This window comes from Doryrhamphus excisus, linkage group LG8, assembly GCF_037039965.1.
Source record: "Doryrhamphus excisus strain RoL-2023G ecotype Guam linkage group LG8, RoL_Dexc_Guam_v1.1, whole genome shotgun sequence".
Classification (NCBI taxonomy): Eukaryota; Metazoa; Chordata; class Actinopteri; order Syngnathiformes; family Syngnathidae; genus Doryrhamphus; species Doryrhamphus excisus.
Window position 1 is genome coordinate 23,538,369 of NC_136364.1, and position 21,741 is coordinate 23,560,109.

Sequence of the window (21,741 nt, forward strand, 5' to 3'; positions counted from 1 at the left end):
TTTCATGTACAGCTGTGAGATGTTGTGAAAATAACCACTCATGGAGGAAGTGGTGGGGTTATTTTTACTGTGTTTCAAGGGCAGACAGAGCAGCGAACACAGCTGTGAACTTCAATGACCCGCTTGCCAGACAGATGACGGGAACGCTGCAACGTGCTGCTCAAATTTGGTCTTTCCTGCTTGAATACAACATACCTTAACCAATCCCACTTCAGATACTGTAACATCATAACCGTCTTACAGTCCAATCATCATATGATAGTCATAAAAAATATCTTTATTGAAATTTTCAAGCAGTGGTTGATTTATTAATAAGCACGTTTGATGCCGACATGACTGGCATTTACTGCTTCAACCATTGTTGGAGATGTAGGAGGACCTGATGGCGGGCAAGGGTGAGCTGGAGGAGGTCATCAGGCCTGGAAGGGTACATGTTGGCACAGTGGGCTGTTCCTACGTGCAAGAAAAAACTGTCAGGGATATGAAAAGGAGTTAAGAGTTATGACCCGTTGACGGGGTCATGTCGTGTTTTGATACTGTAACGGAATCTTCAATTTAGTGTTCATTCATTCATTCATTCATTTTCTACCGCTTATCATCACGAGGGTCGCGGGGGTGCTGGAGCCTATCCCACCTGTCTTCGGCGAGAGGCGGGGTACACCCTGGACTGGTGGCCAGCCAATCCCAGGGCACATATAGACAAACAACCATTCCCCCCCACAATTTGGACCCTAACCCTAACCCCCACAATAACCTAGCTTGTTTTTGGAATGGGGGAGGAAACCGGAGTACCTGGAGAAAAGCCACGCATGCACGGGGAGAACATGCAAACTCCACACAGAGGTGGCAGAGGGTGGAATCGAACTCGTGTCTTCTAGCTGTGTGGCCTGCGTGCTTACCACTCGGCAGCCATGAAGTAGTATGAGTTGTGTAAATAAAATAAAGGCCTCATCCTTCGGGCAGCTGTTGCTACAAATCAAACCAGCATGCAGCATCTTCGGAACCAGATTGGAAATCCCAGAAACTCTCGACCGTGAGAGTTTAAAGTGGAGTTTAAACGTTTAAACATCCATGCTGCTAACTCACCTTTGATGAAAACAGCCGGCAGGTCGTCCGTGATGTCCTGAGTGATCCCCAGTGCATGCCAGGGGTCAATGGAGCCGTTGGGGAAAACTATCCTGGTGGAATGGATGTCATAGCCACCGTAATACTCATTGGTTTCAGCCACGGCCTCCGCAAGTTGCTCGGCGGTGATATTATAAAAGTCTTTGCACTGTTTCACGTGATACCTGAGAATGAGAGCACGAGTTATTACCAGGCTTTAACATGCATTTATTTCCATGTGTTGTTTACGCACTCCAGAGGGAAGCCGGTGAAGGGTTGATTGGGTGAATCGGTGCTTTGATAAAATCCAAATTCAGAGCAGGTCTGGTAGACCCACTGTCTCCCTGGCGACACACACAGTTTACTCTCGGCTAACATTATCCACTTGATTGATGGAAACAAGCACAACGCCGGCGTACTGGTACAATGTCAAAGAGGGAGGTTGTTTTTTTTTAATGACTTAAGTAAACAATATGTCTGCTTTAACTCCATTTGGTATTTTCATCCCTTTAAATGAAGCTTTTTGCTCATACGACAACTCATACAGCAAGCGGTGTTGAAGCCACTGCAGCATTTGACCATGAAGAACCACTCTCGACTCCATCGACTCTCCCTTGTATTTAGTTGCCGTGGAAAATGTCACCATGACATCATTTAGTTGCTCTTCCAAAAACATGCCACCTCACCAATTACAGGTTACATTTTTGACGGCACCACAGAGCAAAAAAAGAAAGCCAGCATTTATGGGCATGAAAATGCTATTTCCCACGGGACGGACACACTCATTCTCACCTCCCGAAGCGGCCGGCCCATCCCAGGATGTGTTAGTCATGTCTCTCAGGTTGTTGTTGAAGCTAGCGTCCACACATTTCATCGAGAAGGTGTCCGTCATCAGATGGGCCACAGCAGCATATCGGGCATACGGCTCTCCGAGTGACGTGTCTGCCATCATCCCACACAGTACCTTGATTGTTATGTTGGTGCCCGTTGCGCCCTGTTGCAGCACAGAAGACCAGAAGAACGACATAAAACAGGATCTTTCCAACAGTCATGATTTACACGTACTAGAGGATGGTGGAATGGCTGGGGTTAGCATTTGACACTTGACATATACACTTGACCCACACAGACCGAAGATGTCCCCATGACATTAGTCCCGTCCCTTTAAGAAAGCACTCACCATTTTAATTAGCTATGTGGATGAAAGACACTAAAACACTCTCTTCCATTGGCACCTCTCCACCGCTATGGGGAAGACCATTATATTAATTATAGCATTATATTAGTTAGCATTATATTAATGTGGACCAGTTTAAGAAACAGTACAGTCGCATGAAGCAGACCACTGAAGACCATAGTGTCTGAGATTCAAACCCAGGTCTTCCCGATCTGCTGACTATGTGGCCAACATTTTAACCACTCGTGCACCGTGCGGCCCATTTTGCAATATTACAAATTAATTTATAAACCTTCATTTAATGTTTCTGGTTACTTGCAACAGTTGGAAATATCAAATATTTTTTGTATTTAAAATGATTCTACAGCATCCACTTTTAAAAAACGTTTTTTTGTTTGTTTTTTTTAACATCTACTCCCGGGAATCCCCCCTTGTTAATGAGAATGTGATACAGTACTTTTAATACCGGGGTATTTCTTTTACAATGTGCCCATTGTGGCCTACCTCAAACCCCCTGTTGTCTTCATTATACTGGACCACGTCCATGAAGTTGCCAGCCAGCAGTTCCAGGAAGTAGGCAGAGTCTGTTTCTGTCTCAATCTTCAGTTTGGAACACAAACTGAATGGAAAAAAGGAACAGGACAGAACAAGGAAGACGTGAGGAAGAGTGTCTAGAATGCAACATTAACCGACTAGACATAAATAACACACTCTCTTACTCACCTCAACTATCCAAAATAGAATGAAAAGTTCTTTTGTGAGCAGCAGAGTGATTTAAAACTGTCGAATTTAGGCTAGGATTTATCTTAAGGATCATCTGTCAAGTTAAGAGCAGACCTCCGCCTATTTGTGGCAGGCCGGGTGTGCACACCCCCGCATGTCCACACATCTTTTTTCCCTGCTTGATGCCCGTTCTTCCAGCATGTTATAAATGCTTTCATGCGTCAACTTCAACTGTAGCCAAACAGAAAGTGTAAGAAAAAGAGTCCAGATACTATACTTGAAGTCTTTAGTGATGTTGTCGTAGGTCAGTGGGTCTTTGAGGCGCTCCGCTAAGCTATCTGAAGCCTTTTGTACCAGCAGAGGACACTCTGCATTCTCAGAGGCCAGCGAACGCCACACAACCTCTAAATACTCTAGGAAACACACAAAGATAAACAAAGGTGTGGCCATTTCAATCAGACTAAGACAATTGTGTCAAGCTTATGTGAACAACATCTTGGGATTCCATGATGCATTTCCATGCTCTACTTAAGCACTACCTGGGAAGTTGACTGTGGCGTGCAGTGGAGCGCTGCTGGCGACGGCAGCATGCACCACATGGGGATACTTCAACCTCAACCACACTGCCAAAGAACCCGGGTACGACCCGCCGAACGCCACCCACTTCCGGTTGAGCAGTCCTCGGGTTTCAGCCATCTCGGTGCCAAAGTGGGCCAGGTCCGCCAAAGCTTGACGGCTACTGAGGAACCGTAGGTTCTCAGTGCTTAGGTCACTTAGGGAGATGACATCGTTGAATTATTTAAATGGCCAACTGTAAATGCATACATACACCAACCTACAGAAAACTGCACAGAGAGCAGTGCTGCCATCTACTGGCACAAGTCTTTACACAGTTTACACAGGCTCGGGTTACAGTGACAGTATTTCTCATTTAATTAGGCATGTGGAAAACAATGACGTAGTTTCAGCAAACACTGTAGACCAACTCCACGTCCGCTTTGTACACCACTAAATAAGGACAAAAGTATAAAAACGTACACCGTCGGGTGGCTCTTTCCGTAGAAGCGATGCTCCAACATGAAGCAAATGGCCCCCAGCTTCTCTGCATAAGTCAGCCAGGTACCTTGCTGCATCCAAGCTGGGTTGGCTGGACCTTCCCCGCCAATCATCAGAAACACTGGACCACCTGGCTTGTGGAAGGCGTCGTTCACAAAGAACCTCTGAGACAGGAAAGGGAGACATGGGATTTGTATCATGCATAATTAATAACTACACAAAATTGAAATGATTTTTTTCGCTTATTGTTGTTGGTATCGGGCCTGGCATTTAAAACCGACTTGTTGGCTTTTGAGCTTCAACCGAAATTCTATTTTGACAGTCGGCATTGGGCTGAGTTTCAATTCGCGCACTTCCACACTTACGTTTAGCATCCATGCTGAAAAGTATGGCACTGGACGGATGTTGCACCCAACGTGGCGAGTGTACACTGATGGACACTTAATCGTCGGCATATTGTCATCATAGCTAAAGGGTAAAGACTAACTACAGTGGTTACCATTTAAAAAGAACAAAAATACAATATTATGATAATATTAAGAATACGCTATTCGATAATGCGAGCGTCATTTCCGGTAAGTGCGCGACGACAGTCATCGATTTGGGACAGCACTACCCTGTCCGGATTCACGCCCCCAGGAACTAAGTACGCAGGGTGCATTGTGCCGAAGTCTAAATACGGAAATGATTAAATAACTCTTCATAACATTTTTGGGGTACCGTCACATTTGCGAGACAGTGTGTACGATAACAAATCCAGACTTACTTGCTTCCAGACTCTGCTGTCTGCGCCACTGAAGTGATCAAGTTTCTGGATGAACCATTGCTCGTCGGTCACAAGTCTCATATCCTGCCGTCCATTAAACCTCAGGAAGCCCTTATAGCGTCCCTCGACAGCCACAAAACAAACAAAGACAACAAATAAAGACAATCGACTAATTGTAAACCGGTAGACTTGAATGGCCATGTTGAAATAAAGCAAAACTGAGCATGTGACTTATGTGGTCATATGACTTTGTCTGCTACTTTACGGCACTTGAAAATCGTAGGATATTACAGTAGCAACATTAGTCATAAATGTGTCGTAAATGTGCGACCCACCGACTATATCGCACAAATTTACATTTTATCAAAACTATACAAACGGTAAAATGTGTAAGAAAATAAAATAATCCATATTTTTAAACACAGAAACGCAGTACCTTGTTTTTGTGTAAATCACAACACCTTTTTAAATAAAAGGAAACCCCTCAATACAAAGCGTGTGAAGAGCAACGTTTATATTATCAAGCAGGTGGAGTTTTCATTCAGAAAAACTTGAAAGCTTTTGACTTTGACCCTATTCCAGTATTTAGCAGTTTTTGAAGTATCCACGCCAAGCCGCAGTAATACTTGCCACCAGCAGGGGCGGTAAAGAACAACCTAACAATTCTGTGGCGCGAACAAGACACGCTTCCGGTGTTTCATTCGCTACTGCGGCAAGTTTGCTGTGCTGCAAACATGGAGGACTCCAAAAACAAAGAGAAGAAACAGTCTGAAAAAATTGAGGACAATGAAAAGAACAAAGAGAAGGACTCGCAAGCTTCTGGGAAGGATAAAGAGAAGAAGGAGGAGCAGGAATTGGTGAATATTGATACATTCTTGTTAAGTAAAGCTACCGGAGCCTGCCGTGTTATTTTGCCTTAGTCACTGTCGATTTGACTCAGTAGGCCCCGATGACTGTCATTCTACATACATTTGTAATGCATGGATATTTATTCGCTAATAAGTTGTCAGACATTAAAGCTACGCTCTGCTAGTACAATTTATTGTGGGGGTTCCAGACAGCTGTCACAATTTAATGCTAATGCCTTGCCCAGAACACCGGTAAGCTAAATGTAGCATGCTAACGCTCAACTGGGCTAGGATAGCATTGGTAGTTTGTATGCTGTGTAACGCATCAGTTGAATACTTTTCATTTTCATTTTTCATCATTTTTGGGCAGTGTTAATATACCGGTGTGTCTGTATTGATTCAAAACGTTTTGATGGGTCGAGGCGAGGAATCCATACTCGGTATAATAAATGGTCGCTGTCAAAACATGAATTTATGATCGTCCACGACAAAAATATATGAACTGACTTATTGTGCCTATAACTTTTTCAGTCTGAGGAAGATAAGCAATTACAAGAAGACTTGGAAATGATGGTGGAGAGACTGAGTGTGAGTATTATATCATTATTTGACCCTATTATGCATTTGACCCCAACTTGACCTTTTGTGTGCACATTTGTAGGAGAAAAACACGGCGTTGTATCGTCCAGCATTGGAAGAGTTACGCAGACAGATTCGCTCCTCCACCACTTCGATGACATCAGTACCCAAACCCCTGAAATTTTTGCGCCCACATTATGCCAAGCTCAAAGAGATCTATGAAGGCATGGCCCCAGGGGAGAACAAGGTACGGCTTTGTTGCAGGACAAACTGATCTCATAATGATGGCTGTCAAAATGAACACAAAAATCCAGATTAATTAATTTGATTGAAAATGTTGCAATGGATGCACAAATCTCCCACCATTTTCCACAAAATTTTGGCGGCAGATGATGGAGATATAGTACTATGAACAGCATATGGGTCCTGTTTGCTGACCAAAATCAACAATTAATCGAACTATAAAGTAGTTTGCACACTCTGCGATTTAGTTCATCAAAGTACCACACCAACGCAATGCATACATTAGATGGGCGTTCCTCTGCAGGTACGTAAGTGACCACGATGTACAACTTGCGCCAAACCAGTCTCAAGCAACATTTGTGCCAAATGGTTGACACAATTGCCAAGTAGATTGCAAAAAAGCAGACCAATTTAAAATCTTTGAGGACAAAAGATTTGCAATGAAGATACCTTGAAAACAGAGCCATCCAGTAGCACAATAACGCCAAAAATATAAAAGCAACATGGTTAATATTTAATGGTATTCATTAAGGGAAGTAACAGTACAGCATGTGTTCATTACACCCCCAGTATTCATTGTGATTAAGCGAACACCCGCTCTCTGAATTTTCTATGCTGCTTGGCCTCTTTAGGGAGACAGATTTTTAAAATGTCAATAATTTAACAGCCCTAAAAAAATAATGAAATGCTTTTTGTATTTGCAGCATTTTTGTGCAGACGTGGTGTCGGTGCTGGCTATGACCATGAGTGGCGAGAGGGAGTGTCTCAAGTATCGCCTGCTGGGCTCCCAGGAAGAGTTGGCTTCCTGGGGACATGAATATGTACGGTAAGTCATGTGGACAAAATACACCAGTCGACACTAACGTAATTGGCCTATAATTGAAATTTGATGTAATATTAAATGTATTTATTTTTAATTGTCAAAGTTAATGATGACATAACTGTTTGTAGCAATTAGGGATGTTCCGATCAGGGTTTTATGATGCCGATTACAATAATCCATGAGTGAAATGGGCCGATTCTGACACATATACCGATCACATACATGCAGCGTAAATCTTTAAATGTACTCCTGGCTATATTAGGGGTCACCAAGGTTTTTTTCTTTTTACTTTTAGCTACTTTTACATAATGAAAATCTCTCTCAATTTTGTACTGTTATTTCAAACCAAACAGCCAATATGCTTGTTTGACCAGAGCTTTAACAAAATGCTGGTGTCCACAACTCACCTTGGCCAATCCATCAGAGAACCCCTCGTAGCAATTTATATTTACGTTTGACGCTGTGGTGGTTTCATAGACACCTGGCTGGTGAGGTGGCTAAAGAGTGGCAGGAGGTGGAGGAGAACGATAAGACCCAGCAGGAGACGTTGCTGAAACTGGTGAAGGAGATCGTACCTTATAACATGGCGCACAATGCTGAGCATGAAGCTTGTGATTTGCTGATGGAAATTGAGAGGCTGGACATGCTTGAAGATTACATCGATGAGAACGCTTACGGCAAGGTTTGCCTCTATCTCACCAGGTATGTTGTACAACCATGACATAACGTGCTGTTCATACAGAATCCCGATTGTAATATGGGTTTCTCTTGTCCCAGCTGTGTGAGCTATGTTCCGGAGCCTGAAAACTCTGCACTGCTGCGGTGTGCCTTGAAGATCTTCAGAAAGTTCAATCGTTACCCAGAAGCTCTAAGGTTGGCGCTGATGCTCAATGATGTGGAGCTAGTGGAAAACATCTTCACATCCTGCAAAGACATGTGAGTACTGGAAGCACATTGTTCCATTCTTAATTGTGTGTTTGTTTTTGATGTTTTTAGCAAATGTTAATGATTGCATTTGCTTTGCAGAGTGATTCAGAAGCAGATGGCCTTCATGCTTGGTCGCCATGGCATGTTCTTGGAACTTAACGAAGACGTAGAAGATTATGAGGACCTTACGGAAATCATGTCCAATGTGCAGCTCAACAGCAACTTCTTGGCCTTGGCCAGAGAGGTAGGAAGTCAACTGTGGAAAAATAAATACTATCATTGAAGGGGACAGCGATTAGATCAGGTTTCCCATTACAGTAGAACCACACAAAATAGTGAATGGTCTGCAAAAGGGTCATTAGCATTTTCTCCATTTTGATTGATTGTAGTGTTTCTGGTGAGGGCATACTGCAAGTTTAGATTACCTTTGGCTTTCATTGGGATCCTTTTCTTCACAAGCTTGTAGAATTAATACAAATGACTGTAATCAATCTGTAACCTACTATCCCTGCTCGTTACAGCTGGACATCATGGAACCCAAAGTTCCAGATGACATCTACAAAACACACCTGGAAAATAATAGTAAGTCCTTGCATGAAACAGGTCTAAAAGCTCACACACGCACAGCTTGCATGTGAAAAGGGTAATCATGTCATTCACTTTTTGATAATCACCTGCATAATTTTAAGTGTAGTTGTCCAATTTTACACATGTAAAATCCACAGTGGTCATTTTAGAAAAATATCTATTTATGGCCGTGACTTAAATGTTGCTTGTGTGTTAAAGGGTTTGGAGGCAGTGGCTCCCAGGTTGACTCGGCCCGCATGAACCTGGCCTCTTCCTTTGTGAATGGCTTTGTGAACGCAGCCTTTGGACAGGACAAGCTGCTGACCGATGATGGCAACAAATGGTTGTATAAAAACAAGGACCACGGTACGGAAAAATCACAAAAATCATGCTATGTTGCAGTATCAATATCTACCTGTGGTGTATGATCCTTTACAGGTATTTTTATATTTGTAAACATTTTTGTGTGTGATATGAAATTTGTTAGGCATGCTGAGTGCTGCAGCCTCTCTTGGGATGATCTTGCTGTGGGATGTTGATGGCGGTCTGACCCAAATTGATAAATATCTTTACTCATCTGAGGACTACATAAAGGTACACTACCTAACTGTCACATACTCATTTTTTAGAGTGAGACATCAAGTTTGACATTTTAACATGTTGTTATACATACGCAGTGTAAACAAAATATTATGAAAACATACCGCTTATCCTCACGAGGCAAGAGGCGGGGTCCACCCTGGACTGGTGGCCAGCCAATCACAGGGCACATATAGACAAACAACCATTCCCACCCACATTCATACCTGTGGACAATTAACCTAGCATGTTTTTTGGAATGGGGGAGGAAAGCGGAGTACCCGGAGAAAAGCCACGCATGCACGGGGAGAACATGCAGTGTTCTCGAGTCAAATGAAAATATTCCTACTGATGCCAAGTAAAACCGGAGATGAATTGGTTTCTTTGTACATACCCTTTATGATCCGTGTCTGCAGTCTGGTGCTCTCCTGGCCTGTGGCATCGTAAACTCTGGCGTGAGAAATGAATGTGACCCTGCCCTCGCCCTGCTTTCAGACTATGTCCTCCACAATAGTAATATCATGAGGATAGGGGCCATTTTTGGGTGAGGACAACCGACACAAGAACTCTTTTAATCTTTGAGTCAATCTTCTGAAGTGTACATTTGTGAACACAAATTTTGAGCGCCATCTTCTTTTGCAGGCTAGGCTTGGCTTACGCTGGCTCCAACAGAGAAGATGTCCTGTCTCTGCTTTTGCCCGTCATGGGGGACTCTAAATCCAGCATGGAGGTGTGTTCGCATGGTCCGGATTGACTTTATGTGCTGCACTTTGTATAATTGTATGCATTTTGTTTTTTTCTATCAGGTGGTTGGAGTCACAGCGTTGGCATGTGGGATGATCGCAGTGGGGTCTTGTAACGGGGACGTGACCTCCACCATTGTGCAGACCATCATGGAGAAGAACGAACAGGAGCTAAAAGACACATATGCTCGTTGGCTTCCTCTTGGCTTGGGACTCAATCACCTAGGTAAGAAAAACATCTGTTGCTTTGAATGTACTGTATACCTTTTCTCAATATTGTTTAACTTAAATATGCACAAAAACCTTTTTCTCAAAAGAACACAATGTTCGACGTGTATTTTTTGACAATCAATTTGGTGGTTTTCTACAAGCAGTGCTCCTGAGGACTAAAACTAACAAATATTGGATGATTCTAGGGTTTCATTAAAGCTGTCCATTAAAACAACCAATTTTTTGACCGTTTTTGTGTGTGTGTTGATTGCCCGAATTTTTCATTCCAATGTGTTTTCCATTTCTTCTCTTGATGTCATTTTGCAACCATAGGTAAAGGCGAGGCCATTGAGACAACACTAGCAGCTCTTCAGGTGGTACCTGAACCTTTCCGCAGCTTTGCCAACACATTAGTGGATATCTGCGCTTATGCAGGTCAGTCTGCCAGTCCTAATCTAGGTGTGACATTGGCATGAGGTGGACATCTTCTCCTACTGTAAATCTATTTGTATGGCATCACCTGTCCCAGGTTCTGGCAATGTGCTGAAGGTACAGCAGCTTCTCCACATTTGCAGTGAGCACTATGAAAACAAGGAGAAAGACAAAGAAGAGGACAAGGACAAGAAAGATAAAAAGGACAAAGACAAGAAAGACACAGCTGACATGGGCTCCCATCAGGTAATTATTAACACGTTGTCACTTTTTTTTGCTACAATATAGGCCATATTGTTATGTTCTTTTTGCTTTAGGGGGTAGCTGTTCTTGGCATTGCCCTCATTGCGATGGGAGAGGAGATTGGCTCTGAAATGGCACTGCGAACATTTGGGCATCTTGTGAGTACCAAGTAGTACCAAGGCTCTTAGCTGTCATTCACTCTAAACACTAAAATATATAAATATATACATTGTATCTGTCAACATCAGCTGCGTTATGGTGAGCCCACTCTGAGGCGAGCAGTGCCTCTTGCTCTGGCTCTCATCTCTGTCTCCAACCCCCGTCTGAACATCTTGGACACTCTGAGCAAGTTCTCCCATGACGCCGACCCTGAGGTTTCACACAACTCCATCTTCGCCATGGGCATGGTGGGCAGTGGTGAGTCTATATTAAGACTTTTGGATGCTTCAATGCAAGCAAAGGCCAGTTTTCTTATTAATGCTCAACTGCCCATTTGTGGTATCCCACCATTACACTCACATTGGATTTCGAGTAGCCCATTTATGTGCCTGCACAACACGGGCCTCACTTTTGCATCAATAGAAGAGTGTGTCAAATGATCATAAACAATTGAGGAAATGCATGAAATCTACTAGCAGTGACATTAAAGGGTTCTCTTGATTTCCTCCACATGTTGTCTCTAATGGTGCTTGCTACTCGTCACTTGTGTTATGCACTGCAAAGCCAGTAGGACGGTCTCGGATTTTCACAATAAAATGAGCCACCTGGATTAGATTTATTGCCACAAGCCTGTGCCAGTGCCTGTCATTTTATATTATATAAATAGGTCAAATGATCCCCACTGTTTTACCCTGTTTTCTTCCCTCCAGGAACAAACAATGCTCGTCTTGCTGCAATGCTGCGGCAGCTGGCACAGTACCACGCCAAAGACCCCAACAATCTCTTTATGGTCCGACTGGCTCAGGTGTGCGGTGGGAACAAAAAGAAGGCCATGTTCAAGGTCCTAAGTGTTGACTTTGTGCTGCTTCTATCCTTGCAGGGTCTGACCCACCTGGGAAAAGGGACGCTAACACTCTGTCCCTACCATAGCGACAGGCAGCTGATGAGTCAGGTCGCCGTGGCCGGGCTGCTCACTGTGCTCGTCTCCTTCCTTGATGTCAAAAACAGTCCGTAGTTCTTCCTGGCTTTGCTTCGGCGTTGGGGATTTCTTCGCCTTTCATTTTTCTTTGTGTTGCCTGTGTCAATTACAGTAATTCTGGGGAAATCTCACTACATTCTTTACGGCCTGGTAGCAGCCATGCAGCCTCGTATGCTCGTCACCTTCGATGAGGAACTACGACCGCTGCCTGTTTCTGTCAGGGTTGGACAGGTAAAGTTCAAGTACAGTAAAATTCATAGAAAATGTTAAGAAGCGTAGTGGGCAGAGCCATTGTTTAAGAAATATTTCTGCCTAAAGCAGTAATTGTCAACCACAGTGCTGCAGCACGTGTGTGTGTGTGTGTGTGTGTGTGTGTGTGTGTGTGCATCAGGAAATGATCCAACTTCACACTTGATTGGGGCATAGTGACAGGCAGAACAAAGACATGTTCTTCCACTGGATGGCAGAAGGCGCACAATTCACCTGCGTACCTACCATCAATACCATAAATACATATTTACATCATACCAAACATGTGCCTGTCTCAGCTCAAAGGTTGGGAATCACTTCCACTTCCAGAAAGGAGCAGTAAAGCATGAAAGTCATCATTATCTCATGACTCATTAAAGAACAGGAACATTGACTATTATTGGTTTTTTTATGGTCTCTCCACAGGCAGTCGACGTTGTGGGCCAGGCAGGCAAGCCCAAGGCCATCACAGGTTTCCAGACTCACACCACACCGGTGTTGCTGGCACATGGAGAGAGAGCCGAGCTGGCAACAGAGGAGTACTTACCCGTCACCCCCATCCTGGAGGGCTTTGTGATCCTTCGCAAGAACCCCAACTACGAAACATAGACTGCCCTCTCCTGCAGTTAACCGTTCCTATTTGGATATTCAAGAGTGTCCCTCTGTGGCTCTTTGCCATCTTTATATCTTGTTGTTGTATTTGTTGGAAACAACGATGGTGTGATGCCCCAAGCCAACTCCAACTGTCCTTGAAAGTGGAAGCTTGGTTGTCTGGCTCGTTGGACTGCTGTGAAATAATAAGACGTTCCCTGGGTCCTTCAGTCAAAATCATTTTTTTAGCTTCAATTTTGATCCACATTTGCCCCCAACCGGCTGTCCTCGGTTCACACGCAACATCCGTTCATCAATAGAACATCAAGCCTTGTGCTGCAGATGTTACCACCAACCATTCAGCTACAGTAAGATTCTTCACAAACCAAACTTTTCTTTTGTTGCCGTACTGGAAAAGGATTTCTCAAAAAATAAACGTTCACATTGTGAAATGAACATTGTTACGTGACGCTTATTTCATTTCTTTTCTACCGTTCAATCATTCACACACAACTATGCGTGTTGAACTGTGGAAGGGACTCAACTACCTTAGGTCCACATCTGCTCACCTGTTCCAATGTGAGCGTCATTTAATATGCGTACCTTTGTGGTGTGGATGTAGGACACTGGTGTCCAAAGTTCGGCTCGGGGGTCACATATATCAGCATATTGGTATTGACTCAACCTATTTCATCTATTCTGGCTACTGTATAGAGAAATACAATACAGTCAAATGTTTTGGCTTTATTTGGTTTCATTCAATTTCCACAATGGCCCCCAGGCCACACTTTGGACGCGTCTGGCTTATGGATGGGTGACGCACTGATCCAGTGGAGTGTGTAATCTGGCTGCCATGACAACCAACCAGCATTTTTGACATTGAGGTTTGTTTACAGCAGGGGTGTCCAAAGTCTGCAGCCTCCTTTTTCATTGGCCCTCGGAATCAGAACATTACAAAGGATGACAAGGGCCACACTGAAAAGAAGAAGGTTATGCTATGATTATTGTTACCGGAAGTATTGGCCTTGACTGAAGTATTCAAGAATACATCAGTATAGTATACATATAAAAATGGCATGACAAAACTATGATGATGACATGCACACGTGATATGGAGTGGTGCAAATATTTAAAACATGATAGATGACAAGGAGTGGGGCAAATACGATCATACATGACTGAGTGGTACATTCCACTCCATTCTCCTCTGCCTATCCGGTTCTGGGTCACAGGGGCAGCAGTCTCAGCAGGGATGCCCAGATTTCCTGGTCCATGGCCACCTCCTCCAGCCCCACCAGGGGGACACCAAGGCGTTTCCAGGCCAGCTGTGAGACATAATCCCACCAGCGTGTCCCAGGTCTGCCCCGGGGCCTTCTCCCGGCTGGGTATGCCCGGAACACCTCACCAGGGAGAGAGGTCCGGGAGCCACCTCAACTGGCTCCTCTTGATGTGAAGGAGAAGCGGCTCTACTCTGAGCTCTTCATCCATCTCTAACTAATATCAGCCGCTTTTATCCACAGTCTCGTTCTTTCTGTCACGACCCAAAGCTCATGACCATAGGTGAGGGTAGGAACATAGATCCACCGGTAAATTGAGAGTTTTGCCTTTCGGCTCAGCTCTCTTTTCACCACGACGGTCTGGTACAGCGACTGCATTACTGTAGACGCTGCTATCGACCTCACCATCCCACCTGACTGAACAAGAACCCGAGATACTTGAAGTCCTCCACCTGGGGCAGGACCTCATTCCCAACCCGGAGGGAGCACTCCAACAAACTGTCCCAGTAAACACTGAAGGTCACAGCCCCAAGAGGCCATCAGGACCACATCATCCGCAAATAGCAGAGATGATATCCTACTGCCCCCGAATTGGACTCCTTCCATGTCTTGGCTGCGCCTAGAAATTCTGTCTATGAAAATTATGAACAGAATCGTGACAAAGGGCAGCCTTGGCGGAGGCCAATGTTCACTGGAAACAGGCTGGATGTACCAGGTTCCTGCTCCGGCTGCCAAGGACGTAGCGTCCGTACACCCTTCTCTCCAGCACCCTGGAATAGACTTTCCCAGGGAGGCTTAGGAGTGGGGTCCCCCTTTGTTGGAACACACCCTACTGTTCCTGACTTCCACACAATGTTTAAGAGACGTGTCAGCCAAGACACAATATCCAAATATAATACATAATACATATAAATATGACATAGAGTGGGACAAATATAAAATTAGTCCTGAACTGAAAATGTGCCAGTCCAGGTACATTTAAAAAGAACACCAATATGCGGTTAGAGAAGTACAATTCATCTTGTGTAAACTGTTCCACGTGACGGGATTTAGCCGGAAGTACCTCTGCACCGGCTTCCGGGACGGTTTTCCGTCTGTCCGGCTCTGCGGACTCAAGGAGAGACAGGTACCGAGACGATCCTTAAGATTCATTGTAATTTATGTGATCATTTGGTCAACATTTATCTGTTGACTTTAACACGGACTTACAGCGAGGTCTCCCTTAAACGGTTTATGTAAATGTTGTCAATATTCCAAGATGTAGGGAGCTTTATAATGGTCTATCATGACCGGTGCTCCTGCTGTGTTTTCGGGGATTAGCCTAGCCAGCTAGCTAGCTAGCTAGCTAGCTAGCGCCCCATGCTAAGACGACGTGGGTGTTCTTTCTTTAGTTGAGCTTCTATAGCCTGTTTGCTAACACTTTATTACAAAACCAAGTCAAGTCTCGTCGTGCTACAGTTAACGTGGCTTTTAATATTTGACATTTGTAAGTCAATTGTATAGTTTGTGGCTCTCCCGGTGTTCACCGGTTAACATTGCTCAATCGTGTTAGCAGTCAGGATGTTAGGCTAGTTTTGTAGCAGAATGATAAGTCGTTATAGTTGTGTCACTGGTAAAAATGTTACAAAGTTGTTGAGCTTGTTAAAATGTCAAAAAGCTTTACGGTGTTGACTGTCGTATTGAGTCTCGTCCATATCGCTAAACAACGCAACAGTGCATAGGAATGCAACGATGGAAAACCAAGTCAAATGAGGTCGTAAACACTAGCCGTGCTGTCAGTGTAGAGCCCAAATGTGACAGTGACCGCTATGTGCATTTCTTGACGTCTGCTGCCTCGCCGACTGGGTTGACAGCCGGTCGCGCGTGTGTGATATGTCATAAATAAACATATACATACAGACAATTCCCCCCTTTCGCGAATAAGGACCCGTGTTTATCTCCAAAATGTAAGCGGGGATCGTGGTTGTTAAACTCCGCATTTATTGGTATCATGTGAGCTCTACAGGCTCAACAGCTAGCTGTTTACTTGCTAACTAGCGCGCTAACTGGCGAGCTAGCTAGCCAAATGAACGTGACAGTTCTCGGACTGGTATTTCCTCTCCCTGCTGTAGTTGTACAGTTGTATAGTTGTGCCTGCCGTGGTTGGGCTTCAGAAGGCTGAGATGTCATCGGGAGTTTGAGGTGTGGCTAGCAAGAGGCCCGAGAGCATGGCCAACCACGTGGTTAACACACGTCGTGCCGCAGAGCCGACTGTTTGCCTTATGCCATACTGTATATGATACTGTATATGATACTGTATGTGACACACTGACACGCAGCTGCTGGCTGGCTGGCACACAATATTAACGTGGATGTTTAGTTCATGTCATGCAATACATTCTCTGAAAAGCCAACATCAAAATGCTTGGCTCGCTCCGGGCGAGTGTGCTACTAATTGAGACTTTTCAAAATATTCCCACATTTAGTGTAATTTCATATTTGAGTGAAAATGTTCCCATTGAAACTGAATGGGCATGAGCACAGTCAAGGTGTCAGATAAACAAATTATATTGCATAACAAATACACACAAGTCATCTGCCAATACTCCACAGAATGAGAAAAGGCTATTAAAAGCTACAATAACATGAAACAGCTAATATTAACTATTTGAAGAGCAGTGCAACAATGCATTATGGGAATTAGTAATAGAATTACAGAGCCTATGACTATTCACATTCTGCTGAATCAATTGCAGATGTATGGCTCAGCTTGTAGAGTGCTGAGTTTGTAATCCTGGGTTCCAGTGGTACCATACTGCGTTAAAGAACAAAAGAAGATGGTAAACTCGGACTTTTTTGTTATTGAATTGCAAAGGCACAGCACTTACTTTCTGAACAATGACAGAATGTTGTCCACTGTATCCCACCTTTTTGCCCCTTTTATATCTAGTGCTCAAAAACACAAAGTGAATAGAGTACTGAAGTGTTTGCTAATCACATGTGAAGCAGAAGGGGAGGGAGGGGGAGGGAGGGGGTATAACGGCTATAACTATAGTCTATAGGGTGTCAGATAAATAGAAGAGAACAGATTAGTAAACACACACACATGGTATTTAAATACACACTGTGTATTTACTGAAGCTAAAATGAACCTAAAATGACCAAAAAACTAAATACATACATACAACTTTAAATGCATAATATTAACTACTATTTAAAGAGCAGTTCCGCATAGCACTGGAGTTATTTGACCTAACATGCTGCTACCCCAATTGTGGCAAATTCGTAAAAGATGTATAGCGCAGCTGGTAGAGCACTTGGATCCACACCCAGCGATGGTTGGGTAAATTGCTGATTTGAGCTAAAACGACCAATTTACTCTTACTTTCATTATACGTTTTAGCGAATTTCCCGAGCGTTTCAGTCAAGCTTCTGCCTGATTCATTCAAGCTTCATTCTAAATGTCACTTTCGCTTCAGCTTTTCAGCATTGTCATGCAATGTCTGCTGACATTGCGTCATCTCGTTATCATTACTGTTATTATAGGTCATTATTTTTTGCCTGTGAGTGTATACTTCCAGACCTGCCAACATTGGCACGCAGTGCTGTTTTACAGGTGTAACGTTTGTTGCATTTCTCTGGTTTCAGTTTAGATTTCAGTCTGTGAACCCTGGGTAGCGCTACTGTGTTGACACCAGTGTACCATACACCAGCCAGCTCTTCCCTGGCGGATGCCCGTCCGTGAATCGTGCAGCGGAAAAATACATCGGCGAACCCACGCGTGTATCGGCCGATACCGATTCAAGTAAAGAACGCAAATATCGGCCCGATATATCGGCCGCCTGATGTATCGGTTGATCCTTAGTATACAGCCAACCTCTGCCATCACCTTCTTTTCTGATTTCTGTTCAACATTTTTTTTGCAAATGTTTTTTTAAATTGCCATCAGTCACTGATGGTTGTGACTGAGAGAAGAGTTGCGGTTGCTCACAGAGTTGATGCCACGTCACGCGTTCAACCCTGACAAAGAGCTATAAAAGCAGGGGTGTCCAAAGGACAGCCACTGCGGTGTGTGGCTCCTTTTTTTATTGGCCTGTGGCACATTGCAGCACAAAAAAACCCAGCAAAAATGTGAGAAATACAGCAAATGCCATCATTTAAAAAGAACAAACTGAAATGTTAATACTAACACAAAATGATAACACAGGAACCTTTCCAAAGAGATATTATATACATTTATATTATTTTTATGTATAATTGCAGCACCCACCACCCCGAAATGTTTTCCATAGCGAGAACAGTGCTGCAGTGTGCTTTAGTCGGACACACTCCTTTAGCCTTGAGTTGTTTACTTAGCATTTCAGCTCAATCTCATAATCTTTGTCTGCGATTGAGACCTGGAACTTCAGCCTGTCGCCCTCAGTCCCGCAGGCTTAAATTATACTGCAGACCCGATATCTAAGAACAGACTCTACCGAGGCTCCGGTACTGACTGTCAACAACTTTCACAATCAGGCATTCAATCTACCTGCATGGAATGTGTATACGTAGACGGGGCACAGGCTACGAAATACCCGCTGTGGGGGTTTTAAAAGAGGGAGTCTGTCAGTAGAAAAATATACAGCATGTGGCGTTAAAGTAGCTTACAGTTATAAGGGAGGCTTATTACCTATTTCTTTTATCAATTGTGCTACTATGATGTAGTCCTTAGAAATAAATAATCTGTTGACCTTTGAGTGAAAAGATTAACGCAACCAAAGTTGACTTTAAATTGTGTGTTCTCTTCTAAAGATTTGTACATCGGTGCACGTCCCCTTCCTTATGCAGAACTCCATGAAATGAATAAAGCACCACAGCCTGGAACAGGACCCCCCTCTACCCCTCACCCCGCCCCCTCCCCTGGCCTTTCACAGGTAAGGACCCTCTGGTAAGATAATCTTTCTGCGTATGTGTATACATGCAGTCTACAATATAAAATACACTGGTGTGGACATCACTGCAGATCAAATGAGCTAGAGGTTATTAGCAGTTAGCTGTGGTACACAGACAAGGGAAAGTCCCGTTATGCTGGGTTTTATATGAAAGACACAGGTGAACAAATCCTGGGTCCCCTTTTTTGGGACTTTTGCATGTGTGAGTTTAAAAATCCAAATACGCTTTTGGAACTGAGCACTGCTGTTGGTGTATTAAGATCAGCAATAAAGCGCCAGGTTCTGTGTGCCTCTGTCTGGATGCTAAAATACAATATAGAGATGAAAAAAAGCGACCTGCTTTGGGGTTCTAGCCTGCGCAGAACTCTGGTTCTGATCATCGATCGGTGGTAGTGCATACATACAAGAGAGAACTGATGAATGTTTGTTGATCCTCAAAAAGTGGAACCCCATGTTATTAAGGTGTTTAAACACGTTTCAAAAAGATGGTTTAATTTTTTTACATTATCTTGAGTTTTTTTTTTGTTGATTTCTATTATGCCAGGATATGGTTATCATTTATACTGCATAACTGGTGAGTAGCCATCATATTATAGTCATTGTTTGTTTCGGGGTCTGGCTGACCACCGCTTCCTCACCCAAAGGGTTCAGTGTAGCTAGTGTGGGTTGATTTCGCCTCTTCCTTTTTCAACTCCCTATTTTTTGTGTCACATATTACTTGGCTGCTGTTGATTTGACTTTTTGTCTTTTGCAGTCCTCATTCCCCCCTGGGCAGCCCCCTTCTATTGTGTTTGCCACCCCACCGGCCCCACAAATGAACCCAACGCCTCAGCCCAGACAGGTAGGAATACTACGGTTCATGTACCTACACACACATACAGGTGGTCCTCTGTTTATGGCTTTCCGTCTTAGCGCACAATCATTAATAAATGAATGAATTAACGTGATTTTCTTCCTTAAACACAATACTTGCGTGATAAATAGTAACAGAGCAGTGCACTGCTGAAGAATGAAGTATGTCATCAATATTGGCCATATATTGTCGCTCAACAATCTCTTTATTGCAAAAACAAAACACACTACTGTCGGCCACAACCCCACCCAAACAAAATCGGCAAACTCAACTGTCTCAAAGTTCTCTGCAGTCCCACAGTTAGCACTGAGCCTGTCACTTTCACAGACTGTCCGAAATCACAAAATCCTTGAACACTTCAGTCCACATATCAGGTTGCTGATCCTCTGACAGCGACAGTAATAACGAGGCAAGCAGTGGTCTTATTGGGATGGAGAAAGCTAGTGCTTTGGCTTTTATTCTGGATTACCGTTTTATGTACCGTTCTTCTATTTACTGTTTTTATCGCTGCCTTTTATGTTCTATGTGATCTGTCTATAGTGTGAGTGACTTCGGAGTTCATTTAAGGTATGAGCCGATTTACATCACAGTCTAGGAACGGAACTCATACGTAATCCGAAGACCACCTGTGTGTGCACGCGCACACACACATACACACACACACACACAATAGCGCAAATAGCACATAAAGAACACATACAATATAAGATGACACGACAGACCTTCTAATTTGAATTACCATTCAATGTTTCACCTTAATAGAGCTGCACCTTCTGCAAAAGTGGAATTTTTTGTCATTATGTTTGCATTATTCAACAAATTTAAGAACATTTAACTGTTTTCCCTGTATTAAGAAGCATTTTCTTACGTTCTTTCTTGAAAGATGCCCAGCCACTCCCAACGATTCAAGTATTGTTTGTGTAATCCTGCTATATACTAACTCACAAACAAACACATCGTAACAACAAACCGATACCTTTTTGGCAGCGATGTCAACTTCATGTGCTTTTTAGGCAAATGATGCCATGGGGTTTTTGCCTAAATGGTATGCTTCATTTAAGTTGCTTGTACTAGAACCATCAGTATAGTGTGCAGTATTTGTAACTGCTTGTCATCCTTGTGTACTCCTGAATTAAAGCTCAACACTTGATGATTTCATTTCAACTACATCCATGCATAGAAGCAAACTTGTGCCCCGGTCAACATGAACATTACTAGAGGTGAAACATGCAAGGCAAATAAATGAATAGAAGGCCACCACAGGATGATACATACAGTAAAGTCTCGTTATATCGATATTGTCGGGAGTCGGAAAAAATATCGATATAACCGGACTGTCGATATATCCGATCCTGCGCCGAACTGCATTAAAAGTGGGCAATAATGCACTCGACATTGTTCTATAGTATAGAACAATGTCGAGCAGCTTAAATCAATCTTTGCTTAAGGATTTCAATACCAAAAAAGAACACGGCGAACGGCTGCTTCCAGTCAACTTCATTTTTCACACTTCCACCACCAGAGCGCAGCACACACACCGATTCCCGCACTTCCTGGTTCACAGGTCATGCTCAACCCCCACATAGCTTGCCAAACACATGCCTGCAACAGAAGAACCAACTGCGTTCGTGGTTTCTCTCGTGTGTATAGAATCTATACACACGAGATAAAAAGATATCTGAATACAACACAATTAAATACAT

General features: G+C 43.5%; 3 protein-coding genes across 9 annotated transcripts in view; 2 read left to right on the forward strand and 1 right to left on the reverse strand.

Moving 5' to 3' along the window:
* Nucleotides 1–68: 68 nt before the first annotated feature.
* On the reverse strand, nt 69–5,070 carry prss59 (serine protease 59, putative). Its single transcript, XM_058079359.2, has 9 exons — nt 4,827–5,070; nt 4,043–4,224; nt 3,544–3,776; nt 3,282–3,417; nt 2,786–2,900; nt 1,897–2,098; nt 1,358–1,448; nt 1,087–1,289; nt 69–453 (listed from the first exon to the last, which is right to left on the reverse strand). The coding sequence occupies exons 1-9, from the start codon at nt 5,025–5,027 to the stop codon at nt 344–346; spliced, it is 1,473 nt and encodes a 490-aa protein (XP_057935342.2). The 5' UTR covers nt 5,028–5,070; the 3' UTR covers nt 69–343.
* A 416-nt stretch (nt 5,071–5,486) lies between these two features.
* psmd2 (proteasome 26S subunit ubiquitin receptor, non-ATPase 2) lies at nt 5,487–13,454 on the forward strand. Its single transcript, XM_058079355.2, has 21 exons — nt 5,487–5,683; nt 6,206–6,262; nt 6,336–6,500; nt 7,201–7,322; nt 7,797–8,021; nt 8,097–8,255; nt 8,346–8,490; nt 8,768–8,828; nt 9,033–9,179; nt 9,301–9,407; nt 9,809–9,936; nt 10,035–10,122; nt 10,199–10,361; nt 10,679–10,780; nt 10,875–11,023; nt 11,095–11,178; nt 11,269–11,437; nt 11,890–11,984; nt 12,060–12,186; nt 12,271–12,389; nt 12,834–13,454. Exons 1-21 carry the CDS (start codon nt 5,561–5,563, stop codon nt 13,014–13,016), a joined length of 2,718 nt encoding a protein of 905 aa, XP_057935338.1. The 5' UTR covers nt 5,487–5,560; the 3' UTR covers nt 13,017–13,454.
* A 1,841-nt stretch (nt 13,455–15,295) lies between these two features.
* The window catches only part of eif4g1b (eukaryotic translation initiation factor 4 gamma, 1b), a 32,549-nt gene continuing 26,103 nt past the window's right edge, over nt 15,296–21,741 (forward strand). For 4 of the 7 annotated variants that reach the window (XM_058079694.2, XM_058079697.2, XM_078793070.1 and 1 more), the window contains exons 1-3: nt 15,296–15,401; nt 19,046–19,167; nt 19,940–20,026. In XM_058079694.2, the coding sequence (XP_057935677.2) occupies nt 19,093–19,167; nt 19,940–20,026 (162 nt within the window). In that variant the 5' untranslated portion in view covers nt 15,296–15,401; nt 19,046–19,092. Of the gene's footprint in view, nt 15,402–19,045; nt 19,182–19,939; nt 20,027–21,741 lie in introns of those variants that run through there. The other 3 variants (XM_078793073.1, XM_078793072.1, XM_078793071.1) reach the window with 3 other exon arrangements.

Excerpts from the sequence above, each read along its gene's own strand:
- psmd2 (XM_058079355.2), top strand. The coding sequence starts at position 5,561 with ATGGAGGACTCCAAAAACAAAGAGAAGAAACAGTCTGAAAAAATTGAG. Across the intron at positions 5,684-6,205 it reads AGAAGGAGGAGCAGGAATTG|TCTGAGGAAGATAAGCAATT; the intron begins GTGAATATTGAT and ends TAACTTTTTCAG. Across the intron at positions 6,263-6,335 it reads TGATGGTGGAGAGACTGAGT|GAGAAAAACACGGCGTTGTA; the intron begins GTGAGTATTATA and ends GCACATTTGTAG.
- prss59 (XM_058079359.2), bottom strand. The coding sequence starts at position 5,027 with ATGGCCATTCAAGTCTACCGGTTTACAATTAGTCGATTGTCTTTATTT. Across the intron at positions 3,777-4,042 it reads GGAAAGAGCCACCCGACGGT|TGACCTAAGCACTGAGAACC; the intron begins GTACGTTTTTAT and ends CATCTCCCTAAG. Across the intron at positions 3,418-3,543 it reads CGCCACAGTCAACTTCCCAG|AGTATTTAGAGGTTGTGTGG; the intron begins GTAGTGCTTAAG and ends TGTGTTTCCTAG.